The sequence below is a fragment of the Mizuhopecten yessoensis genome, unplaced genomic scaffold (assembly GCF_002113885.1).
Source record: "Mizuhopecten yessoensis strain PY_sf001 unplaced genomic scaffold, ASM211388v2 scaffold10849, whole genome shotgun sequence".
NCBI lineage: Eukaryota > Metazoa > Mollusca > Bivalvia > Pectinida > Pectinidae > Mizuhopecten > Mizuhopecten yessoensis.
Window position 1 is genome coordinate 164,143 of NW_018408752.1, and position 26,652 is coordinate 190,794.

General features: G+C 37.6%; 2 protein-coding genes and 1 long non-coding RNA gene across 4 annotated transcripts in view; 1 reads left to right on the top strand and 2 right to left on the bottom strand.

Annotated features, from left to right (window-relative positions):
* Nucleotides 1–682: 682 nt before the first annotated feature.
* LOC110462986 (M-phase inducer phosphatase-like) lies at nucleotides 683–4,422 on the bottom strand. 2 transcript variants are annotated; one of them, XM_021517291.1, is made up of 9 exons: nucleotides 4,244–4,422; nucleotides 3,865–4,011; nucleotides 3,645–3,728; nucleotides 3,092–3,253; nucleotides 2,749–2,910; nucleotides 2,086–2,184; nucleotides 1,794–1,924; nucleotides 1,540–1,657; nucleotides 683–1,268 (listed from the first exon to the last, which is right to left on the bottom strand). In XM_021517291.1, the coding sequence occupies exons 2-9, from the start codon at nucleotides 4,009–4,011 to the stop codon at nucleotides 1,131–1,133; spliced, it is 1,041 nt and encodes a 346-aa protein (XP_021372966.1). In that variant the 5' UTR covers nucleotides 4,244–4,422; the 3' UTR covers nucleotides 683–1,130. The 2 variants fall into 2 exon arrangements, with proteins under 2 accessions (XP_021372966.1, XP_021372967.1); XM_021517292.1 differs by lacking the exon at nucleotides 4,244–4,422 and adding an exon at nucleotides 4,173–4,237.
* A 4,705-nt stretch (nucleotides 4,423–9,127) lies between these two features.
* LOC110462988 lies at nucleotides 9,128–11,867 on the top strand. The gene is made up of 2 exons (XR_002464332.1): nucleotides 9,128–9,440; nucleotides 11,334–11,867. It is a non-coding gene; the product is annotated as an uncharacterized LOC110462988 (long non-coding RNA).
* Nucleotides 11,868–21,485: 9,618 nt separating this feature from the next.
* LOC110462987 (M-phase inducer phosphatase-like) overlaps nucleotides 21,486–26,652 on the bottom strand; it is a 19,031-nt gene continuing 13,864 nt past the window's right edge. Inside the window, exons 2-9 of the mRNA XM_021517293.1 lie at nucleotides 24,862–25,008; nucleotides 24,642–24,725; nucleotides 24,125–24,286; nucleotides 23,782–23,943; nucleotides 22,891–22,989; nucleotides 22,601–22,731; nucleotides 22,296–22,413; nucleotides 21,486–22,027 (exon numbers count right to left, since the gene is read on the bottom strand). Coding sequence (XP_021372968.1) covers nucleotides 21,890–22,027; nucleotides 22,296–22,413; nucleotides 22,601–22,731; nucleotides 22,891–22,989; nucleotides 23,782–23,943; nucleotides 24,125–24,286; nucleotides 24,642–24,725; nucleotides 24,862–25,008 — 1,041 coding nt within the window. The 3' untranslated portion in view covers nucleotides 21,486–21,889. The remainder of the gene's footprint in view (nucleotides 22,028–22,295; nucleotides 22,414–22,600; nucleotides 22,732–22,890; nucleotides 22,990–23,781; nucleotides 23,944–24,124; nucleotides 24,287–24,641; nucleotides 24,726–24,861; nucleotides 25,009–26,652) is intronic.

Consider the following 26,652-nt stretch of genomic DNA (forward strand, 5'->3'; position numbering starts at 1 on the left):
CATTTAGACGAAGTAGATGGTCGCTGGTATTTGTTGGGTTTCAAAGTCGTTGTGGAATGTTATGACAAATAAATAGAACTGGTACAAGGACAGTCCCTTGTAGAATTGTGATATTTTTTGTGCAAACTGTTTTCATGAATACATCAACAAATAAACATAGGAATTTATAGTCGTACATTAACGTCTGTTCACGCCATCACTATTCAAATTTGTAAGATAGAATGCTAATTTCTCGATTTGACGATTTTGCCTCAATGCACTGGAATATAAGAATGTAAAAGAGGATAAAACACCCTAGAATTACTGGCGTAACAGATACGAATTTATTAATTCACAATTAACACATATGATTGGAACTCGTGGATATATTTTTGAACATACAGGATTTTATTTTACTACGCTAGCATCTGTATATTAATGTAAGTCATAGCCGCATTGACATTTTTCTAATTGCCTGTGTATAATAATATTTTTTGAGGTATTGGAGCACTTCGGAGTTGACCACTATGAATTTAAGCCTGTTTTAAAACAGGGTTTTAACTGCTATTTCTAACAAAATCTTATCGAGGGACGACTTGTAAACTGTATATGGAGTAGATAACTCATTGCTACGGCCTCCTTTTAACTGTAACATCCTTGTTGCACGTATGAAAATAACAAAGACAATGTTTTCATACCAATACTTATTTATTCATACTACACGATACGGCAGCAATTACAAGTCAAAACACATAACATACACAATACAATAACACACACAACACAATAACACACACAGTATCATACAATGTTACATAGCACTATTGGGTACCTAGCACTTCTAGTTACATCTTCAGATGTATCTCATGTTTCCCATTTATCCGCACGAGATAATTAATTATTCCATTACAAAATCATGTGTTAAACATAAACAGGAAAAGTTCACAACAGGGCCGTTAACACTTGGTCAGCGGGTGCTGTTGTTTCGATTCCTAATTCTTCAGCTTTAATTTAAGACGTCATTTCCGTTTTCTTTTTCGTAATGTTCATGATTGGAGTCAATGCACACTAACTCTCGTTTTTCACAATTGACATTCAAGCCTAGTGTTTCGCACACCGTGAAACCTGCAGAGATTTCGTGTTTGTACCGATTAAAAACGGAGTCGGGATGCTGTTTTCTTCTGTTTGTCACCTGCTGTCCATGATTTGGATCGTGCCCGGAAGTGACGTAATTCGTCAGAGTGGCCTTGGTGCAGCATTGGTTTGTACTCCATGGGGTGGCACAAAGTCTGTGGAATATCAAATAGTATACTTGTTACTTAAACCCAACGAGTTTTATTGCTGACAAATAAATATTACTTTCCTCCTAGTGTTATGAAGATTTTCCAAAGACAAAATATATTTATTATAGTACAGAAAAAATCGAAAACAACTGTTGCTTTCACGAAGTTTCTGGTATAAGATTATAGATAGCCATGGAATTCATAGACAAAGAAGCGCGCTCTATGAAAGCATAATTCCATGTATGTTTCTTTTAACTGTAACTGATCAATTAATTACCTTGTCTGTGTGGTAGAACGCCTTATATCCACCGTCCAGGAGGTACACCTCGGGGTAGGTCAAGGTCGGGTAGTTAGCCTCGTTCTGGGCACGGTCCTGGGTCCTCAAGAAACGCATACTAATAAGAAAAATGTATTCCACATTATTGCTAACACAATAACAAGAAGTAGTTGAAATTATATAAATACTTCCCCTAGACTAACATAAGCTCCACATCTGTCTGCCCACTTTAACAGGTGATAAAAAAAACTTACAATTTGGGTCCCCTCTCCGAGGAAAATTCACAGTGGAAGATGAGGATATTTCTCTTTCCAGTGACGTCATAACACCGCCTCTCCTGGAGAAGCTGCTGCACCTGGTCACGTGTATACTTGTTCTCCGCGTGCTGAAAAAGAAAGGGCTCGTTATAACAACCATACAAAAGAAATCATGCATGCATGTAAATATGAGGATTTCTTAATATAGTTTATTGTCGTTGATGCAAAATGGCAATCACATCATCATTTCCTGGTCTATTGTCACTGATGCACGCTATATGATACTGACCTTCATATGACCTCCATTGAACTCGTACGGGTATCTGCAGTCAATGACGTGGTAACTCCCGATGACGTCATCATACCGTCCAGTCAAAACATTAACCATCTGGGAAAATAATAAGGCAAAACGTACAAAACAACAAATACCATTTCAAATTTCAAATGAACTGAATCCTTTGATATTTGTTTCCACTGATTTTCTGTACTTTTTAAGAAACACCTCCTTTTATAATATATAGATTGCTCATTTAATTTGTGTCGCTTCTACGCGAGCTGACAACTGATTATCAGTACAATATTTATTATCAGTACAATATTTGGTCAAAAGAAGAACAAAATTATCCCTGCTAATCGTCGAACTCCTTTGCTTTCATCAAATATAACGTCCTTGACACATACATGTCCTGTCCATAGAAAGCGGAACACTTGGATCCCAAGGACGGTAGGAAACAAGGGGACCTATATTTAATCTAGGCGCTTGTTTTAATCTGTGAGAGATTCTAGTCAAAGGCAATTATATAAAGAGGCGTGTGTATTCACTTTTCAGAGTGCGCAATCACAAAAGCATGTGTATATATATATACAGATACAAGACTTGTGAACTAGGGACCAGGCAGCGAGTATTTGTGTTTTAAATTAAATTTCAAAATGCCTGTATGCATCTCCTTACCGTATTCGCCGAGATGGATTTGAGGTCCTGGTGTCTGCCCTTGATGGTCGGTAGACAAAACGTGTCAGTCCCGTCCCCTACCAAATCCTCATCCTCTACCAAACGGTTAACAACAGCCTTCACGTCATTGGCTCTAATCTCTGGTGATGTCATAGACCAGTCCTAAAGATTATTCCAATTCAAATTCATATTCAAAAAAAGCATTTGCACATTTCAAACTACAATAATAATAGCATACGGTTGACATTGATTCATTTCCAAATACGATATTTGTCAGTAAGAGAAAATGCTTTTTCGAATTTTACGCATTGTACTTTTAATTCATAGGATTTTTCAAACTCACCCCAAAAGACAAAGTCCTCCTGAACACAGCCTCGCCCCTTCTCTGTAACTTGGAGGATGGAGTTGGAGAATCGTCATCTTCATCTCGTTGACGCTTGCCCGTGAATAGAGATCGTTTGGAACTCGAACCTTGTTGGTGTAAATTATTATTTCTTATCTGTAACTGGAAATCAAAACTAGCAACATTAAAGTATTCATCTATGGAAGTGTTTTATTGCCACGTATATAAACACCAAAAGACTTTTAAGTATCTATATGTAGATTTTGAGTCGGGTTTTACCCCGCCTTCTGCTAATGGCGCTGTTTCTACTTCCGGCGTCGGAGACTTTTTCTATAGCTCCACTTGTGCCATATTTTTCTATAGCTCCCCTTGTGCCATATTTGATATCGTCATAAATTTGTGTGAGAAATAGAACTGAAATATATAGCACTCAGAAAGGTTGACACTTTTCTTTAAAGAAAAAATGAGGGGGAATTTGCATGTTAATTACAGCATTAATGTCTAAACATGTATACCATTGATTTTACAGTCATGTATCCCAGGCGCTACGTACCTTTTCTTTGCTGAAGTCTGTCAAGTTCAGGATCGCAGTCAAATTAAATGATAACTCATCCGATCGGCCGTTTTCTGGAGCGAGCTGAAAATATAAATAATGTTACATTAGAAATATATTATACGTCTAAATTTTATACAAAATTCCCATTACTTATCGTTTGCCATTGATGTTAAATAAAGTATCTTTGCTGTCGTTGAAATATTTATTTGACACTTACCATCTTATCATCCATCCCAAGTCCCGAGTCCTCATCATCAAAGAGTTGACGGAGGTCTTTTTTTACTTCCGGGGTCATCAGGGATTTGACCTCATCAGCATTAAAGTCAAGGCTGCGACACGGGGTAAAGGTCAAAGGAGAATTCATCTGTAACAGAAGTAAAAATCGTCATGATATGTACATTTAAAACTCTCCTTTTTAAATCAACACTTAATAACTTAGGATTATTTAACCCTGACAACTGAAAGTGTTTGCCGGTTGACACTTTTCGTGTGTTTCTCCTTCTACTCTTCGGTACGATTGCTTACTGTGGTAATGATATCAAAGTATCACTAGTGACACCAGGAGTGCTAAATAACGTCTACACATCTGTGCTTACCTTCCGTTAGAATGATTAAATTAACTGATACGTGAGGGGAAGTCTGAGCTTGGGGTCAGAGATCAGGTTATGTACATGGAATTAATTCATCTGTTAGTGTCTTAACAATGTGTGACAATACAACATAAAAAGTCGGATTGACATCTTCTCTAAGACTTAGTATAACTGACATAAGGACCCACGCCAGTCTACACGAACGAACTAATGTTATAAAGTTGTTGTATGTGGTTCAAGTGTCTGAGAGACTCTGACAGTTTGAGGCAATCGACATGCCTTCCACTTGTACATACATGTAGTACGGGGGGCGGGGCCTGTCAAATACAACACCCGTTTTGGGAATGAGCATTGCAAGCTGTCGCCTTGAGATTCATTTATAGATTTTTTGATGGAAATTAAATACATTATATTGTAAAATTCACAAAGGAACCATTACTTTGTACCGAAATATTATTTTGATTATTTTTACAAAAAAATGTTGGTTCATTTCGATTCTTACAATTAGGATTATACAATTAACCTATGTCATTTTAAATGTGAGAAATAGCGTTTATGATATTGTATATGTTTGAATCAAACCTTTTCGTCAGCTCGCTGTTAAACTGTTACTGTCTCGGTCTCTCAGCTACACCGTAAATGTCTGGTACTTTGAAGTATCAGAAAATCCACTAAATATATCTCTTTAGAAAGTTAACTTAAGGGTGATGTCTAAGTGTTGAGCCTTGTGGTATATATGTTAAACGTGAAGCACATTTTACTCAGCTGTTTGGTAATACTCTCATCATGAGGATGTGAACCTTACTTACATCATTATGGTTATCAAGATACCTGTGAAACTGACCACTGCTCACCTTCCGGTAACAATTAACACGCTTGGGAACTAATGACCAAAGCAGAAGACGATATGGGTAGCGCGCGCCGCTAATTAGTTGACTAGTTAATTGGTCGGTCGATCTTTACCTGGTGCCTCGTTATGGAGTTAACAACTTTATTATGATCGGTAATTGATATCGATAACCACTTCACACTTTATAAATCGACGACTTTGAATTCAATTTGCTGCAAAATATTAGACCATTACTAGTTTGCCAATATTTATCTAAAGTACTAGGTAACGTGACTAACATACATATACAGTAAACTGTTTAAGGCGGCGTGTTTTAATCCACTGACGGATCATGATAAAAGGTAAACATGTTTTCTCTTTCGTATTTCACACAGGATCATTTGACATATATCAATCACTTTTTAAAACCTCATTAGAGAGAATTATGGCACTGTTTTGTGGCCCCTTTACAGTTTCAGTCATTAAGGACCAGCATTACTAAGGATGTTACTGGTCATGGTGAAGTGTTGTATTGCCCCTTTACAGTTAAGTCATTAAGGACCAGCATAACTAAAGATGTTACTGGTTATGGTGAAGTGTTGTGTGGCCCCTTTACAGTTTAGTCATTAAGGACCAGCATTACTAAGGACGTTACTGGTCATGGTGAAGTGTTGTGTGGCCCTTTTACAGTTTAGTCATTAAGGACCACCATTACTAAGAATGTTACTGGTTATGGTGAAGTGTTGTGTGGCCCCTTTACAGTTTAGTCATTAAGGACCAGCATTTCTAAGGATGTTACCGGTCATGGTGAAGTGTTGTATGGCCCCTTTACAGTTTAGTCATTAAGGACCAGCATTACTTAGGATGCTACTGGTCATGGTGAAGTGTTGTGTGGCCCCTTTACAGTTAAGTCATTAAGGACCAGCTTTACTAAGGATGTTACTGGTCATGGTGAAGTGTTGTGCAGATATTACTGTATTACATAACTCTATAAGATTCCGATTTACATATTTCTAATGCTAAAACCTGTCTACAAATAGAAAAGTTTAAACATACTAAAAACAAGTTTATACGATACTAGATGCTTATGGGGATATAGAAACATTATATCATTTAACATGTTTTCATTAGAAAAAACTTCAAGATACCATATTGTTAAAACAGTAGGATTTATACGGAATTAGAATTAACAAAATGGTAGGACAGGTCTTTTTTCAAAACATCCAGTTAAGTTAAACATTTATTACTATTGAAATGGATATTATATGATATTACAGAAAAAGTGATTAATAAAAAGACCAATGTCACTCTCACAGTCACATTTACTGTAGTTGGTTATAGTGTCCTCACCAACAACAGTGGTATAAAAGGGAGATAACGCAACATAGAAACGGTGGTGATAAATATAAGACCATATACATATCTTTATAACTAAAAAAGTTTATATATATAGACGTATTTATTACGATATGATTATAAAGAGTGTTACAAACTATTACTCCGGTAAAATATGTAATAATCTGAGGCGACGATAGACAATGATTTACATTGATGAGTCCATGACGTCAACAACAATACAAGCTAAATTGTGACGTTACATTACTTAGACAAATGCATAACCTAATGATCTTACCAACAATAAAAAATGCGGGAGATACAAAATGTGTCATTTACGGCAACAATAAAATATGAACAATAATATTTAAAGCACAGCAATTGCTTAAAGCATGACACGTGGAAGTTAATGTGAACTATTCAGACTGGGTTTCAACAGTTTAATTAACTCCGACTCCTTAACTCCCCTCTTTATCACATCAGATGAATGCAATTAAGCTTGTACTGTTGTTGACGTCATGGATTTATGTGTATGCCTTCTGGGACGTCATAATGACTTTGCATTATTGATGAGGTCATACTTTCTTGTGTAAACAACTATGACCTCACAATACCTGTTTTCAAAATAAACAGTCTCCTGATAAACGGGGAATCAACCCGAGAAAGGCCTAGAGACGCTATCTCTGTCTTTTGTTCTATTTTTTATATTTAATTCCAACACAAGGACTTCTCAATGTTTTCTTTACACCTACATATATATACACACCTACATATAAATACACCTACATATATATACACCTACATATATATACACCTATATTTATATACACCTACATATATATACACACCTACATATGTATACACCTACATATATATACACCTACATTTATATAAACCTGCATATATATACACACCTACATATATATACACATACATATATATACACACCTACATTTATATACACCTACATATATATAATACCATGTACTCCAACAGTAGATATAAGTAGTGGTCCGTCATTATTACACAATCTGTCCTTATAATTCATATATATGCATTGTTCAGACCACTTGTCTGTTTCTTCGTAAAACTAAAGAGACATTGTTTGGTGAAGCACGGGATGCTATATTTTAAGTCCCTGGTTGTAGGAGGTGAATATCACTCAATGACGACAGAACCCCTGTGTTTTGATATGACCGCGGCGTCATCAAAAGCATGACGTCTTTTGGTATAAGGTATATGACTTTGTACAGATTGTAACTACATGTATCATGTTAATTGTCGTGTACCTCATAAGCCGTAAGGCTTTACAGAATAAAATGAATTGATTTGAAAAGCCGCATGATTGGCTACAGAGGACGACACACGGATTTATTGCAAAATACTTCCTGTTAATGTTTATATTTTAATATGCGACATGGAAAGTATTGCATCTTGTATCAACAATATGTGAGTCTAATTAAGTATCTCCTTCCGGCGCCTTACTTCGTCCAAAGGTCAACTTCCGGCGTCTTACGCCATACCCCGGTTCACTTCCGGCGTCGTACACATGTACCCCTATGTAGACTACTAATTAAGAAGATGCTATAAGCATACACGGTAAAAAAAATGCCTCCGGATATACATTATCATCAAAGTTATCAGTAAACGAAATCATACGTGTGTGATGACAGGTCTGTATCAGACACTTTACCCTTGGGTCATTAAGATGACCTTGACCACGGAATTAGATTCGACTATATCTAAGTCCGTGCCTTGACAGGGTGCGTAACTTGCAAACCGTTTTACAAATGATTGTCTATTATTATTTCTTTATTTCCTCCAAATTGAAGAGTTACAAAAATGTACAGTGTAGTCAAAATACAAATAAAATATTATTAATTGATACTTAAATGCACATAAATACATCAGTTAACTACAGAGATGAAGAGAGAAGTTATACAGAAAGAATGGTCTCGTTAACAACAAATCATACAAACTAATAACAAGGTCCTCTCAGGCTTACCCACACATAAACACACAAAATAAGAGAAAAAATAGTAATTAGGTAGACATTGCTATTGTACGTACATTTATACGTGTTATTTCATTATTAACGCTGATACAACAGCAACATTTTGTCAATAAAAATAGCATTATGCAGTACAAAGGTTACATAATCAGATGAACTTAATATGTGGGGAAGGCAACCCCCAAGTAATACATGAATTAAATCATAATCAGACAAAGAGTATAAGAACACGCTAAGATCTATATCAAAAGCCGTACTTATAAGACACAATAGATCGTCTCTAAGACTTTCAGTTTTTGTACAATGGAGTACTATATGTGTTAAACGGTCATTATGTAAAATACCACAAAAATGGCATAATTCAATAATATTTGTTGAACTTAAATTAGCACATAATCGAACTATATTGCTTATCTTGCTTAGATGTTCAGGGAATTTTAATGCTACTGTCCATAAAATATGTGGAGAAATTACATCATGAATGAGCAAAAATCTTGTGAAATCTGAATCGTTGTTCATTCTATCGTATTTGTAGTAGTTACAATATACATGCACATACAAGTAAATATTACAATCCATTTATGTAAGATGGCAGAGAACATAGAGTAAAATACAAGATGACATCATAGCAATGTTGTCAACATACAAAAGCAAATATATAATCATTGTCAGTGGCACAAAGCTATACCATCGCCTTACTGAGGTTACATGTGATTACATCATGGTGTCGGCGTCCAGTCAGGCGCTGACCACTACATGTTAACACAAGTACGGACAGGCCATATCGTCAGCTGGATAACCGAACTACTCGGTAGTGAAGCGGACGTAAAATCTATCTATCGACAGGCCATACCAGTTACATCACCATAGTACTCCTGCGGGATGGACGTCACTGACTAATCGACTGAAGACATTTTCAAATGTATTTATGGAGAAACTGTGCTATATATAACCACGGAATTATATCTTATTCCGTGATATAACCAACACGTGTGATATTGTGGAACAAAGGTACATTTGTATATAAGGTAAGTCCGCGTTAAGTTGTTTATAAAATTATAAACCTGAGATGTAATATCGACCGTCACGGGACTAAGTCTGAGGTTGATACGAGTCTTTCATATCCATATACATAACAACGTATTAACCGGACGGAAGGTCCTTCACACAATGACGTATCAGTGACTACATAATGTCTGACAAGAATGGTATGTGCCATGGTAAACAATTAACCTTGCTCACAAAGGACAAAGTCAAAATTAATCTATTTCCGGTATCAAACGACTGCATATTGCTTCACGAGTTCAGAAAAAAATGTATATACGTTACTTTTTAAATTGGGTGGATCGGTGGGGGGTGGGGGGTGGGGGGCACGGTACCGTTTAATCTACTTATCCAGCAAAAGCTTTGGTAATAAATCGGCCTTTTCTTCATACAAATTATGTTTTCAAGTAATCCACACCTTCGAATTTGCTGAAGATTATAATGAATGTCATTGTATATTATAGCCCGAGTTTCCTCTGGCCCTAACTCCAGATTTAGACATTTTCACATATAGATATCTATATTAGGGCCAGAGGAAACTCGGACAATGTATATTAATGCATCTAACTGTATTATACTGTGCTTCCAGTTGTTATATTATAGGACATTGTAATATAGTATATACAACATTTAATATATAAAACTATTCGGTTACAATGTGTGATATTAAATTGTGATATGTTATATTATCATGTAAATAAATATATAACATTTGATATAGCGCCCTATCTAGCTAACACAAGCTACTCTAAAGCGCTTTACAGTACATAGATATACAATTTAATACAGTGAATACAATTAGCATATACATTAATCAATACAATTTTGAGGAATTCGCAGCAGCAGCCTTATCAGGCGCTATCCACTAGTTACCTCATCCTCGATACCCAGGGGTTACGCTCACTTTCGCGCTGTAGAGAGCGAAAGTGAGCGTAACCCCTAGATATCGAGGATTTAGTTACCTAAACCACCTGGCTAATATCTCCCTATGCGTGTATGCCTACGTGTGTGCTGGATATGTATTGTGTTCTGTTTGTAGTGGGACCGTACTTCCAACGGTATCATTTATAGTGCCACTTCACTTGAATGCCACAGCACAGATACCGCAACATCCCCCCCAGACCATTTTATACTCCACCTGGGTTGTTGGAGTTGTCTGGGCAGGAGAAAAACACTTTCTCTGAATGTTCCATTTTAATAACAATATGCTGTTTTGTTATGATGTGTGTTGTTGCATCTAAATAAATCATAGAATATTGTGTCAAGCATTGTATAATATGAAGTAAGATCATAGTGCATGTAGATGTAAGGCTACTTTTCATGATGTAAATGAATAACATTATGTAATGTTGTACTATCATGTCTTCTCTCAGACATCTTGTAAAACACGAAGAATAAAGAATCTGAATATGATGAAAGTTTAATGGAGGCACGGTAGTCTATAGTGGTAGGACGCCGGGCACATGACCGAAGGGTTGCAAGCTCGAGTCACGGTACGGCACTGTGTTGTATCTTTGAGCAAGATACTCCACTTGTTCCAGTCTACTCAGCTGTAAATGAGTACGTGGTTTGGCAGTGCTAAAATTGTTGAATGCTAGCTGTTAGCGCCGAAATGGCAGCTCCGGTTGTATGCTCCCCAGTGAGTTGGATAGGTATTGGCTGATTGCAAAGGCCCTATAACCACGGATAATAATTTGTGACCCGCTTTGAGACGACCTACGAACTAGGTTGTGATAAAGCGGTATATAAGAACCTCGAATTATTAATTATTATTATCGGAAGTGTGAATGAGTCTTACTCGGGTTACATGTGATGTGTATGTGATGACGCACGCTGGTATCGCTTAGTATTAATCACTTTCCTCATTTATTTTACAGATCTGAAAATGCTTCTACGTTACTGACGACAATAATTCGAGCATAAGCCATTCCATTGTCCAAAAGAAATATCCTGCGAAATATACCATCAGCATATTACGAGGAGGCCGTGGACTAGTCTATCTTCTTTTGAGAGAGATTTACGTGTACATTTCCAGCATGTACCCTATACTCATTTTCATTTTGGTATCTAGTATGGTCGCCATGTCAATGTTCGTCTTCCTGCTCATATGTATGGCTCTGATAACGATCATGTGTATGGCGACAGGAACTATTATCTCCGTCGTCCTGTTTGCCGCCAGTGTGGTCCTCCGCGACACAAGTCTCTCGGAAATTAATATCCCGGATATGTCTAAGCTCCTAAATGGAGTCCTGGGGAAAGTGAACATTATTTCCACGACCCTGATAAAGGAGCAGTTTTGGAACTTTGCCAGTCGGAAAAACGTGACTGCTTATGCGAATACAGTATTCAACCGGATGTACCACACGGTCACATTCTCTTTCTTCAAATAATAATTAACGTGAACAAATTTACCATAGTGTATGAGCTATTATTTGCGGATTCAGACTATTGATTCTGCGGAGTGTAGACACGTTTGCACCAGATGTTACTGACAGTCGACATGATAAGATGTACGTATTGATAGCATCACGAAGATAATAAACATAAGACTTGATCATTGATGGGATGAAAGGCAAACATTTTCTCCCCCAAGTGAACTTGAATCGATTAGTATCCCCGAACCCTATAGAAAAATCTCTCACTGACTTGAGCAAGGCCACTACGTGTACCTATCCATAAATACAGTGATCCTATTGCTTATATTCGAGACATACCATTTTATTGGTGTGCGACATCGAGTCAAGTACCTGTACCGGTAACTTGCATTGTTCAGTGTAGGTTTATCTACAGCGAATATACATCGTCTTACTCTTATTACATTGTAAATATAACAAGGACAATTTTTGACCGGAAATGTCTCGCCAAGTTAGATTTGTAATCCATTTCAAATGCGTTTGAACACAAATTTAATATACGGGCCTTTAATTTATTATGCTATACATTTCAACATTGACTTTTGTTTTTTGTATAGATGTTATTTTTTTAATTGAAAGATGCATTTTTAATATAAAGAAATACATTAATATATTAATATAAAGATATACAGTGTGTTTTTCTCATTGTTTTAAACATGAAATTTCAAAAAGAACAAACTTTGCAAACAAACGGTCCCTCTATCTCATCAACGGAAACCGACAAACAAACGGTCCCTCTATCTCATCAACGGAAACCGCCAAACAAACGGTCCCTCTATCCCAGCAACGGAAGCCGACGAAAAGATCTGAAGTTCGACATTTGACACCCAGCCTTTCTATCATCACTTCGTTAATCCTTCAGCTGTTACCAGACAACTACTTGAATCAGTACGTTACTGATACCCATACAGATAAGCATGCAGTAAGGGTTATCACAACGTTGCCTAGAAAACAATGCAGTGAAAGTCATCACTATATACCCAAAATTCAAGGGGTTGTGCTCACTTACGTTCTCTGCACCCACGTCACCTTGTGGATAGTTTGATCCATTGATGTACATCAAAAAAATCGCGCGGCAGCATAATAGTTCAATTGACGGGCTATGAAGTTGCTCCTCTGTAATAACCTATAGCGATTGGTCAGATTTTTTAACCCGAAACCAATCAAATAGGTAACAGCGTGCCTTCGATTTCGTCGTGACATATTGCAAGGATGTAGAGAACATGGAAGTTCGAGGATGGAACATATATATGTCGATTATTAATCGCATTATACGATCATTTCAATTCTACAACGGAACCACAGTAACATTAAATGATAAAAAAATGCTTCAATACCATTTAACTTGAGGAATGTCCTTTTCATGTTTTATTCAAAATGGTCGTTATCTTAGATACCGATAATATCGGCGTGTTAAGATCGAGTATATATATCTGTTAAATCTATCCTCCTCTTACTGAAACGACTTCATCCCTTTTTGATGCTTTTAGTGTGGATACGTGTTTGTGTAACAAAATAGGTCGATTTCAGCCCATTTTGTTACACATGCTTGTGCGATTGTTAGCTGTACACGGGCCACGTCCCAGACCGAATCATGTCCGTACTCACTAGCCATATCCGCCTGCAACGCACCATTTCTGTTTTACTCCCGGTTCATCAAATTTCAGGGGAAACACGCCTCTTTTACACTCGATTAGTGTTATTTCTGATAAATTTGACATACAGTTCTAAACTATGTACTGCGGGATGTATATTATTATTTATTTATATGACAATTTTCTTACCCTAGCCCGTATTATCCCTCGAAGGTAAAGCCTTGTGGGAAAAAATAAGTCTCGGGTTCAGATGATTTTCCTCTCAAAGATCTTTTTTTACTTTCCAAAAAGTTAATAGTAAATGTAAAACAAAATATACAATAGTAAAAGTCAATGTTGACAGCACACATTTATATGCAAAATCATTTAAAACGTTTTCCCCCTATTTGTTTCACATAAAGTAACTTAATCATACAAGGCAATAAGTTTTGACTACTCGAAAAGCACCAAATTGTAGCTAATCGTCAGTTTAAATCGGATTCATGGTCATCCTTATTTGTGAATAATCCCGTGTGAGACCGGGTCATGCTGAGGTGAAACATAAATACATCACTTAGTGAAGGACGTGTGACACAGTCAGTGTTTCGATATTGTGTAATTGGTTACGTATATCTAGGGAATAGCTAAGTGAATCCAGGATTACATAGATATGATCTTAAAGTCTCAACTGACCAGCTAAGCACGTACCAATTGATTATGAGGGGTTTATGGACCTTATGATAGATAAGGGCTGGAGGCATCCTAGTAACATGGAGTGAATCCATGATTACATAGATATGATCTTAAGTCTCAACTAACCAGCTAAGCACGTGCCAATTGATTATAATGGGGTATAAATATAACCTAGAATGGAGATAATGTTAGAAGAGCAAGGGACGGCTACAGAAGAGGTAACAAGACCAAGGGACGGCGAGAGAATAGGTCAGAAGAGCAAGGGACGAATAGAGAAGAGGTTAGAAGAGCAAGGGACGGCGAGAGAAGAGGTCAGAAGAGCAAGGGACGGCTACAGAAGAGGTAAGAAGACCAAGGGACGGCGATATCAGAGGGTAGAAGTGTAAGGGACGGCTAGAGAAGAGGTTAGAAGAGTAAGAGACTGCAAGAGAAGAGGTTAGAAGAGCAAGGGACGAATAGAGAAGAGGTTAGAAGAGCAAGGGACGAATAGCACTTCTAGAGAAAGAGCTCTACTCAAACTCGACACCTGAACATACAGCCGACAACCTCGGCAAAACCGTGACAACTGTGAATTGTAGTTGTGACGCGCAAGATTTCAAAAACATTCGACGCGAATCAGAAGACAAAATCAACGGCCGTTGAATCAAAGTAAAACGAAAAATATTAGTAATATCGGTGACGATAGAAGTCAACACGGTCCAATTGCCTCGGAATCAGAATCGGTTGCCAAACAGCCAAGTTACGAGGAGAAGCGAAAACAACGGACATAGTCGGGATGAATCAAAATCACAAACTGTTTTACTAAATGAGACAAAAACAATCACAGACAATTCTGACAGCAGACCTAAATATGTATTCCAGGGTGTACAGAGAAAGCCGAAACCTTAACGTATACTGATGTCTAGAATTAAGGCAGACGGTTCCTCAAACGGAATAATCCAGTCTATCATATCTTATGCAGCGAATCGTGGTGTTAAAGCCACGTGGGTTCAGTTATTAAAATATTTGGACAGAGAGAATCCAACATACACGGCGAGAGTTAATGTGGTGGAGGAGCATTATCATCTTGTCACCAATGGTTCATTCTGGCCAGACGGTGTGCTAGTTCGAGATTGGTGGGACTGGGAAGATTCACGAGGGCCGAACAGGGGAAAACGCGAACACGAAAGCGAATCCATGCGATGGAATTGGAAAGACAATGATAATTTCGAATACGATTACGTATATCAAAATGGTGACAGGACTGTAAAGCAAGGGCGTTACAGAAATGACGGTTTCGGATATTCGAATAACTTTGACGATAGTGATGGAGACTAGATGCAACATATCTGTTTTGTTGTTTTTAGTGTCTAGTTCATCCCAGATGATATTACAGACATGGAACATGAGGGGAGCCATGTATGGTACGCCGTATCCGTGTGAAACTTTAGTGGAAGTTGACGTGGCTGTTGTGGTTGAACACTGGTTAATGTCTGAACAAGTAAGCTTTTTTGATTCCATAGACACACAGTTTAAGTCATATGCAAGACACGATAGCCGGATTTCGGACAATCCAAATAACAGATGGAACCGCGGTTTTGGCGGCGTCGCTATCATTATTATGGAACACGCGTCTGCGGGTTACGCCGCTTTACAGTGAAGGTAACGACATAGTCATGAGCATCAGAATCCAGACAAGTGGTACTGTTACCCTCCTCTAACCAGAGTTTGCGTGATTATCGCGACACTATCGATACGATGTCTGACGTTTACGATAGGCTTGTTGAGGAGGGGACCGTTATCGTAATGGGCGATTTTAATGCTCATATTTCAAAGACGTATGGCGAAAAGAATCACGATGTAGCAAATTACAGAGGTAAAATTTTTGAAGAATTTATGTCGGAAAGGCAGTTGATATCAGCTAACACTCAGTCGTGGTCCTCAGGTCTAGAATACACGTTTGTTTCCGGTAATGGTTTAAACGCTAGTTTGATTGATCATATATTACTAAACAGCTCGAAAATCGATTTAGTCAATTTTTGTCGCAATTGTGATGACCATTTTCTCAATGTGTCGGATCATGTTCCTGTACAAATCGGTTTTGTGTAAATTTCCAGAACTGTATAGCCAACGCACCCCATTACGTACTGTCAATTGGAAAGCGGCAACAGCGGCACATATTCAAAAATATCAGGCAGCTGTTGAAGTCTTCCTACGTTCATATGACATCGGTAACGGTATAGTGAGTGAGGCTGATAGTTGTATCAAAAACCTTGTTAAATTTATGAAAACTGCGCCTGATTATATAATTCTGCATAAAGAATACAAACACTACCTCAAACCATATTGGAACAGTGGGAATGTGAAAGCGTTGCATAAGGACATGAGGCATACGATGTCAATTTGGGTATCTGAAGGTCGTCCTAGGGGACATTCTTTCGAGTCCTATACAAAATATAAACACGTCAAGAGGTTGTTTACAAACGAGCTTGACAGAGCTAGGTCCGAGTATGAGCAGGAGCAACTTCAAAAACTTCGATATGCCGAAATGGACAGGGGTACATTTTATAAAGCTGTGAGGGCTAGGCGTGGGAATAGGGCGGGTAACGGATCATCGGAAATCCGCGTTAATGGCACTATAGTTCGCCATCCGGATATGGTTCGAGACGCATGGAGGTATCATTATAGCCGGCTGGCAAGCCCACTCGAAAGAGAACACTTTGATAAAACCTTCAAAAGCTATATAATCGATCGCGTATGCGAACTAGAAACAGACAGTTTTAATAACTGCGACTCAAAATGTGAAGAACCTGTAACGCTTCATGAATTGAAGCTTTCACTGCGTGAAATGAATTCTGGGAAGGCTGATGGACATGATGGTATCGTGGAGGAGCATAATAAACTTTGAATGACGAAGCTCTTGAAGTATTAGTAAGAATTTACAATGGAATAATGTCTGCCGAACAGTGTCCTAGACATTTTAAATATGGTGTGGTTATTAGTCTTTTCAAAGGAAGGAAGAAAGATAAGCTAGACCCGAATAAATATAGAGACATCACTCTCACTCCTGTAGTTCAAAAATTGTTTGAAAAGATCATATACTATAGATTATTGAAGAACTGTACTGAACTAAACTTCCCTCATCCGCCAAAGCAGGGCTTCCGTAGTCGTAGTGGTAGTATAACGCAGTGTTTGTGGCGAAGGAATCCATCGGCCATTACCTAGAAAGGGATTCAAAAGTATTCGCTGCTTTTTTGGACAACCAGAAAGAAGGCCTTTAATAGTGTATGAATAACCAGTATGATGTACAAGTTGTACCTTCTTCGCTTAAACGGGAAATTATGGCGCCTTTTATTTGACTCTTTTCGAAACGTTGAAGCATCAGTGCTTTATAATAAACTTTTGAGCGAAAGGTATCCGGTGTCGGTCAGTGAAGAACTTGGTGCTTTTTGATAGTAATTAATGATCTAATAGCTGAACTCGACAATTACAATCCTGGACTGAAAGTGGGAAATATACATATTCCAGGTGTTCTTCTAGCGGATACCATGGTTTTGGCCGCTTCTATGGACCACCTTCAAAAGGAATTAAACATTGTGCATAGATATTCATGCTAGTGGCGGCTTAATTAAACCCCCAAAAGAGTAACGCCATGCAGTTTACACTAAATCGCCAGAGATTGAGATTCAATCGCACTGTTCATCTTGGTGAGAAAGAACTCTTATGGGTTACTAGCACCATCTACGCGGGGATTAGTTTCACCTACAACCTGAAAGACGATGAAGGCATAATTGACTCTTGTAAAAAAGGCAGGCGGACGCTCAATTCACTTGTAGGTGTTGGTATGCACTATAATGGGTTAGGCCCCTTGACGAGTAAGACTATACTCACGTCTGTGATTATGCCAGGAATCATATATGGGTGTGAATTGTGGAGTCAATATACTCATAAAACGATTGACCAAGTAAATGTAACTTTGAGGTATGCTTACAGGCGGTGCGTTGGTCTCCCGCAAAGATCGTCCACCGCAGTTACCTCGCAGTGTATGGGTCTGATGGATCTATGGGGTGTAGTTTAAAATAGAAAACTTAACTTTTGGAATAAACTTGCAAACGGTGATACGTCACTTTTGTGGTACCTGGTATTCATCGTAAGGCTATGTAGCTTTATATATGGAAACACTTAAACGAAAAATGGGTTTTATTCCGAACGTTTATCAAGTAATGACGAAATTTCAAAAATCGATATTTTTTTATAGAGCAAATCACAGACTATGTGTTATATCCAAAGAATTCATGGAAAAGCTTTATTAAAAATGTTGTGTCGTATTGGTATTATGATAAATGGAAACATGATCTCTCTTCCAAAGTCGAATTAAAAAGGTACAAAGGAATACATGTATCAATAGCTCCTAATCCAATCCTGAGTTTGTGTGCAAAGTTTCCTCAATATATCTGGAAATTAGTGGATCCTATGTTACTATCAGTGACAAATGAATTGAAGAGGTTACATGTGGATTGTGTGCGAAAACTACCATCGATATTGTTTCACATTTACTTATTGAGTGTCCAGTGTTGTACCTTACACGCGATGCTTTCCTTGATAAGGTTGTAAATGTAGTAAATGTCAGAGATTGTGTAAAGTTTTCATTTCTTGAGGGCAATTACCAAACGGATTTTCTATTGGGAAGTAGTGCGCGCATCCAATTGGCTGATGACGAGCGGGAGAGTTTGATGCTGGTTGTTGCGGACGGAGTTGAGCTGCTGCACTCCGACATGAACTGAAGACTTTAAATTGCAAGTGAATGTGACTTGATATGATTTAACTAAATATTCCGATCAATGTTTGAATCGGAAACTGTAATTAGCATTTGTATTGTTTGGTGTTTTTTTGGAATCTCTATCCAGAGGAAATAAAGAATCTCTCTGCCTATCTAGGGAATAACTACGTGAATCCAGGATTACATAGATATGATCTTAAGTCTCAACTGACCAGCTATGCACGTACCAATTGATTATAATGGGGTTTGTGGACCTTATGATAGATTAGAATGGGGATAATGTTAGAAGAGCAAGGGACGACTAGAGAAAAAGTTAGAAGAGCAAGGGACGGCTAGAGAAGAGGTTAGAAGAGCAAGAAACGGCGAGAGAAGAGCAAGGGACGGCGAGAGAAGAGGTTAGAAGGGCAAGGGACGGCGATATAAAAGGGTAGAAGAGCAAGGGACGGCTAGAGAAGAGGTAAGAAGAGTAAGGGATGGCTGAGAAAGAGATTAGAAGATCAGGGGACGGCTAGAGAATAGGTTAGAAGAGCACGGGACGGATAGAGAAGAGGCTAGAAGAGCAAGGGACGGCCAGGGAAGAGGTTAGAAGAGCAAGGGACGGCTAGAGAAGAGGTTAGAAGAGCAAGGGACGGCTAGAGAAGAGACTAGAAGAGCACGGGATGGCGGCGAGAGAAGAAGTTAGAAGAGCAAGGGACGGCGAGAGAAGAGGCTAGAAATGCAAGGAACGGCTAAAGACTGCACTAGATAGAGTACAGCTACACACAACAGAGACCGATCCTAACACTTGAGGTTACCAGAATAAACTTCTAACCATCCATCAACCCTTGTCACGCGTGACATGAGCTGATTTGGTGCCAGTGACCAAGGAATCGAACGGGACACAACGCATCAACAAAAACATAACGGTAGGTGATTTGGGTTTTATTTTGACCCTAAGTAGCTCTCAAAATGGCAAATGTTGATCTAGTACCATTATTTCAGGAACTTAATATACAATTGACTAGGAGATTTTCTATACTAGAGGTTCAGGGGATAACACAGGTATTCAGACCCTTTTCTGGAGAACCTCCATTGTTTAAAGCATGGATTAGGGACATAAAGGAATATAGAAACTACAAAGATCCAGGAAGGGATGAAATAAAGGTTGTAGTTTTGTCAAACAAGCGTGGAAGTTGTAAGGGTATGGGATGGGGTAAAACAATACAGAAATATGGGATAGGGTAAAACAATACAGAAATATAAGATGGTATGAAAAAGAAGTTTACAATTATAACGGGGCGTTTACGAAATTACTTTTTAGATTGAAAACTTTTGGAAATGTAAGCACATGTGCAATTAAGTAAAAATTACGCTTTCCTTTTAAAAATTGTACAAACAGACAAACAGTTATATGTATGATAAGGGGAGAGAATCAACAGAAGTTAATCATTTTTAGGCTTTCAAAAAGTTGTTACTTATGTAAACAGGGACACGAAGTGAGAATATGTCAGAAACAGATAGAGACACCACTGACAGGTCAACAAGGTCAAAATAATTCAATTCTTTATAATTCTGAAACAAACATATACAGTTTAAGTGTTAGGAGGTGAGAATAACAGATAACAGTAAACACCATATAGAACTCAATGGCACGAATATTCATCAGTGAATGATATTTTCCTAATATTTAAAACCGCTGTTTCTTAAAGTTTTGCATTTATATAATGCAGCAATTCTTCCATTTCAATAATACTTTTTATATTAGGTAACATTTATGAAAGATTTACAATAATTCAAATTGTGTTTTTCTATAACATCAAGTTTTGAAAAATAATCCACATTCTATAATTACAACACTATGGTATCAGTTTTATGGTCAATTGATATAGAATAAACTAATTTTGGTATGTGAGCAACAGGGAAACAATAAGATTAATGTTTGTAGGTTATGGGGTCATATACATGAAAAACAAAGTAGTAGACATATCAGGACGGTAACGGTAAGAAAGAGACACAATTAGTGAGACTATAGTATGAAGTCAATAGTCTAATGACAGATAGGGGTGGAGAGAAGAATGTTTTGATTCTTTAAAGGTATCGGGTTCATACCCTAAAAGGTAAAATAAAAATACACTCCTGAAGGCTGGGAGATGTAATTCAAGCTACTTACATTTATAAGAGGTATGGGTTCGGTAAATGATATATGTTATGATGAACATTGTGTTGTGTTTTTCTGTATCCATTTGCTTACAGGATTTCTGTTCATCTAAGCTAGCATCATATCAGACGCGACTCCTTGAATCCAGAAGGCATATTAATGTAAGTCATAGCCACATTGACTTTTTTCTAATTGCCTGTGTATAATAATATTTTTGAGGTATTGGAGCACTTCGGAGTTGACCCCTATGAATTTAAGCCTGTTTTAAAATGGGTTTTAACTACTATTTCTAACAAAATCTTATCGAGGGACGACTTGTAAACTGTATATGGAGTAGATAACTCATTGCTACGGCCTCCTTTTAACTGTAACATCCTTGTTGCACGTATGAAAATAACAACAAAGACAATGTTTTCATACCAATACTAATTTAGTCATACTTCACGATACGACAGCAATTACAAGTGAAAACACAATAACACACACAGTATCATACAATGATACATAGCACTATTGGGTACCTAGCACTTCTAGTTACATCTTCAGATGTATCTCATGTTTCCCATTTATCCGCACGAGATCATTAATCATTCCATAACAAAATCATGTGTTAAACATAAACAGGAAAAGTTCACAACAGGGCCGTTAACACTTGGTCAGCGGGTGCTGTTGTTTCGATTCCTAATTCTTCAGCTTTAATTTAAGACGTCTTTTCCGTTTCCGTTTTCTTTTTCTCAATGTTCATGATTGGAGTCAATGCACATGATTCGGATCTAACTCTCGTCTTTCACAATTGACAATCAAACCTAGTGTTTCGGACACCGTGAAACCTGCAGAGATTTCGTGTTTGTACCGATTAAAACCGGAGTCGGGATGCTGTTTTCTTCTGTTTATCACCTGATGTCCATGATTTGGATCGTGCCCGGAAGTGACGTAATTCGTCAGAGTGGCCTTGATGCAGCATTGGTTTGTACTCCATGGGGTGGCACAAAGTCTGTGGAATATCAAATAGTATACTTGTTACTTTAACCCAACGAGTTTTATTGCTGACAAATAAATATCACTTTCTTCCTAGTGGTATGAAGATTTGTCAAAGACGGAATTTATTTATTACAGTACAGAAGAAAATCTAAAACAACTGTTGCTTTCACGAAGTTTCTGGTATAAGATTATAGACAGCCATGTAGGTTATAGACAAAGAAGCGCGCTCTATAAAAACATATTTCCATTTTTGTTTCTTTTAACTATAACTGATCAATTACCTCGTCTGTGTGGTAGAACGCCTTATATCCGCCGTCTAGGAGATACACCTCGGGGTAGGTCAAGGTCGGGTAGTTAGCCTCGTTCTGGGCACGGTCCTGTGTCCTCAAGAAACGCATCCTAGTAAGAAAAATGTATTCCACATTAAAGTAAAAACAATAACGAGAAGAAATCAAATTACGTTAGGTAAAACTCGAATTCTCGGCGTTAGTTGAAATTATACTCATAAAAATACGACCCATAGACTCACACAAGCTCCACATGTGTCTGCCTACTTTAATTTTAACAGGTGATAAAAAAAACTTACATTTTGGGTCCCCTCTCCGAGGAAAATTCACAGTGGAAGATGAGGATGTTTCTCTTTCCGGTGACGTCATTACTCAGTCTCTCGTGGAGAAGCTGCTGCACCTGGTCACGTGTGTACTTGTTCTCAGCGTGCTGAAAATGAAAGGGCTCGTTATAACAACCATACAAAAAGAAATCAATGCATGTAAATATGATGATTTCTTAATATCGTTTATTGTCGTTGATGCACAATGGCAATCACATCATCATTTCTTGGTCTATTGTCACTGATGCACGCTATTCGATACTGACCTTGATATGACCTCCATTGAACTCGTACGGGTATCTGCAGTCAATGACGTGGTAACTCCCGATGACGTCATCATACCGTCCAGTCAAAACATCAATCATCTGGGGAAAAAATAAGACAAAGCTTATAAATCAACAAATACCATTTCAAATGAACTAAATCCTTTGGTATATGTTTCCACTGATTTTCTATATTTTTTATGTGTTATTGTTTTCTTTTCTTGTTTTTAAACAATGAATTGGTTAATTAGGACACAATAACATGACATAATGAAGCAATCCGATCACTTTTTGGTAGAGTTTGACCGCATCTCAGCCAGATGTACATGTAAGCTAACCAGCGTATGTTGTTCTCAGTTTAGCCTAATGGATCTACTTTCAAATGAATTGGTGTAAGAATGTACCTTTTATCGGCGTAAGGGGAATTCGAAGAAACACCTCCTTTTATAATATATATAGATTACTCATTCGTTTTAAGTCGCTTCTACGCGAGCTAGGAATTGATTATCAGTACAATATTTATTATCAAAAGCAATATTTGGTAAAAAGAAGAACAAAATTATCCGTGCTAATCGTCGAACTTCTTTGCTTTCATCAAATATAACGTCCTTGACACCTACATGTCCTGTCCATAGAAAGCGGAACACTTGGATCCCAAGAACGGTAGGAAACAAGGGGACCTATATCTAATCTAGACGCTTGTATTAATCTGTGAGAGATTCTAGTCAAAGGCAATTATATAAAGACGCGTGTGTATTCACTTTTCAGAGTGCGCAATCACAAAAGCATGTGTGTATATATATACAGATACAAGACTGGTGAACTAGGGACCAGGCAGCAAGTGTTTGTGGTTTTTTTTTTTTTTTTTTTAAATTACTATATGCATCTCCTTACCGTATTCGCCGAGATGGATTTCAGGTCCTGGTGTCTGCCCTTGATGGTCGGCAGACAAAACGTGTCAGTCCCGTCCCCTACCAAATCCTCCTCCTCTACCAAACGGTTAACAACAGCCTTCACGTCATTGGCTCTAATCTCTGGTGACGTCATAGACCAGTCCTAATAATAATTCAAATTCAAATTCAATTTCAAAAAAATCATTTGCACATTTCAAACTACAGTAATAATAGCTTACGGTTGACATTGATTCATTTCAAAATACGATATTTGTCGGTAAGAGAAAATGCTTTTTCGAAATTTACGCATTGTAGTTTTAATTCATAGGATTTTTCAAACTCACCCCAAAAGACAAAGTCCTCCTGAACACAGCCTCGCCCCTTCTCTGTAACTTGGATGATGGAGTTGGAGAATCGTCATCTTTATCTCGTTGACGCTTGCCCGTGAATAGAGATCGTGTGGAACCCGAACCTTGTTGGTGTAAATTATTATTTCTTATCTGTAACTGGAAATCAAAACTAGTAACATTAAAGTATCCATGTATGGAAGTGTTTTATTGCCACGTATATAAACACCAAAAGACTTAAGTATATGTAGATCTTGAGTCGGCTTTTACCCCGCCTTCTGCTAATGGCGCTGTTTCTACTTCCGGCGTCGGAGACTTCTTCTATAGCACCGGTGCCTTGTGCCATATTTTATATCGCTATATATTTGTGTGAGAAATAGAACTGAAATATATAGCAGAAAGATTGACACTTTTCAAAAAAAAAATGAGGTGGAATTTGCATGTTAATTACAGCATTAATGTCCAAACATGTATACCATTGATTTTACAGGCATGTATCCCAGGCGCTACGTACCTTTTCTTTGCTGAAGTCTGTCAAGTTCAGGATCGCAGTCAAATTAAATGATAACTCATCCGATCGGCAGTTTTCTGGAGCGAGCTGAAAATATAAATAATGTTACATTAGAAATATATTATACGTCTACAATTTATACAAAATTCCCATTACTTATCGTTTGCCATTGATGTTAAATAAAGTATCTTTGCTGTCGTTGAAATATTCATTTGACACTTACCATCTTATCATCCATTCCAAGTCCCGAGTCCTCATCATCAAAGAGTTGACGGAGGTCCTTCTTTACTTCCGGGGTAATCAGGGATTTGACCTCATCAGTATCAAAGTCAAGGCTGCGACACGGGGTAAAGGTCAAAGGAGAATACATCTGTAACAGAAGTAAAAATCGTCATGATCTGTAAATTTAAAACTCTACTTTTTAGATCAACACTAAATAACTTAGGATTATTTAACCCTAACAACTGAAAGTGTTTGCTGGTTGACACTTTTCGTGTGTTTCTCCAATCTACTCTTCGGTACGATTGCTTACTGTGTTAATGATATAAAAGTATCACTAGTGACACCAGGAGTGCTAAATAACGTCTACACATCTGTGCTTACCTTCCGTTAGAATGATTAAATTAAATGATACGCGAGGGGAAGTCTGAGCTTGGGGTCAGAGATCAGGTTATGTACATGGAATTAATTCATCTGTTAGTGTCTTAACAATGTGTGACAATACAATATAAAAAGTCGGATTGACATCTTCTCTAAGACTTAGTATAACTGACATAAGGACCCACGCCGGTCAACACGAACGAACTAATGTTATAAAGTTGTTGTATGTGGTTCAAGTGTCTGAGAGGCTCTGACAGTTTGAGGCAATCGACATGCATTCCACTTGTACATACATGTAGTACGGGGGCGGGGCCTGTCAAATACAACATCCATTTCGAGAATGAACATTGCAAGCTGTCGCCTTGAGATTCATTTATAGATTTAAACTGATGGAAATTAAATACATAATATTGTAAAATTCACAAAGGAACCAATACTCTGTACCGAAATATTATTTTGATTATTTTTACAAAAAAATGTTGGTTCATTTCGATTCTTACAATTAGGATTATACAATTAACCTATGTCATTTTTAATGAGAGAAATAGCGTTTATGATATTGTATGAAATGTTTGAATCAAACCTTTTCGTCAGCTCGCTGTTAAACTGTTACTGTCTCGGTCTCTCAGCTACACCGTAAATGTCTGGTACTTTGAAGTATCAGAAAAGCCACTAAATATATCTCTTTAGAAAGTTAACTTAAATGTGATGTCTAAGTGTTGAGCCTTGTGGTATATATGTTAAACGTGAAGCACATTTTACTCAGCTGTTTGATAATACTCTCATCATGAGGATGTGAACCTTACTTACATCATTATGGTTATCAAGATACCTGTGAAACTGACCACTGCTCACCTTCCGGTAACAATTAACACGCTTGGGAACTAATTACCAAAGCAGAAGACGATATGGGTAGCGCGCGCCGCTAATTAGTTGATTAGTTAATTGGTCGGTCGATCATTACCTGGACCCTCGTTATGGAGTTAACAACTTTATAATGATCGGTAATTAATATCGATAACCACTTCACACTTTATAAATCGACGATTTTGAGTTCAATTTGCTGAAAAATATTAGACCATTACTAGTTTGTCCATATTTATCTAAAGTACTAGGTAACGTGACTAACATACATATACAGTAAACTTTTTAAGGTGGCGTGTTTTAATCCACTGACGGATCATGATAAAAGGTAAGCATGTTTTCTCTTTCGTATTTCACACAGGATCATTTGACATATACCAATCACTTTTTAAAACCTCATTAGAGAGAATTATGGCAGTGTTTTATAGCCCCTTTACAGTTTTAGCCATTCAGGACCAGCTTTACTAAAGATGTTACCGGTTATGGTGAAGTGTTGTATGGCCCCTTTACAGTTTTAGTCATTAAGGACCAGCTTTACTAAAGATGTTAC

Bases quoted from the DNA above. Each gene is read 5' to 3' on its own strand.
- LOC110462986 (XM_021517291.1), bottom strand. From the start codon at position 4,011: ATGAATTCTCCTTTGACCTTTACCCCGTGTCGCAGCCTTGACTTTAAT. The intron at 3,729-3,864 runs GTAAGTGTCAAA...TTATATTTTCAG, and splicing joins TTGGGATGGATGATAAGATG to CTCGCTCCAGAAAACGGCCG. The intron at 1,925-2,085 runs GTCAGTATCATA...TTTCTTTTTCAG, and splicing joins TCAATGGAGGTCATATGAAG to CACGCGGAGAACAAGTATAC.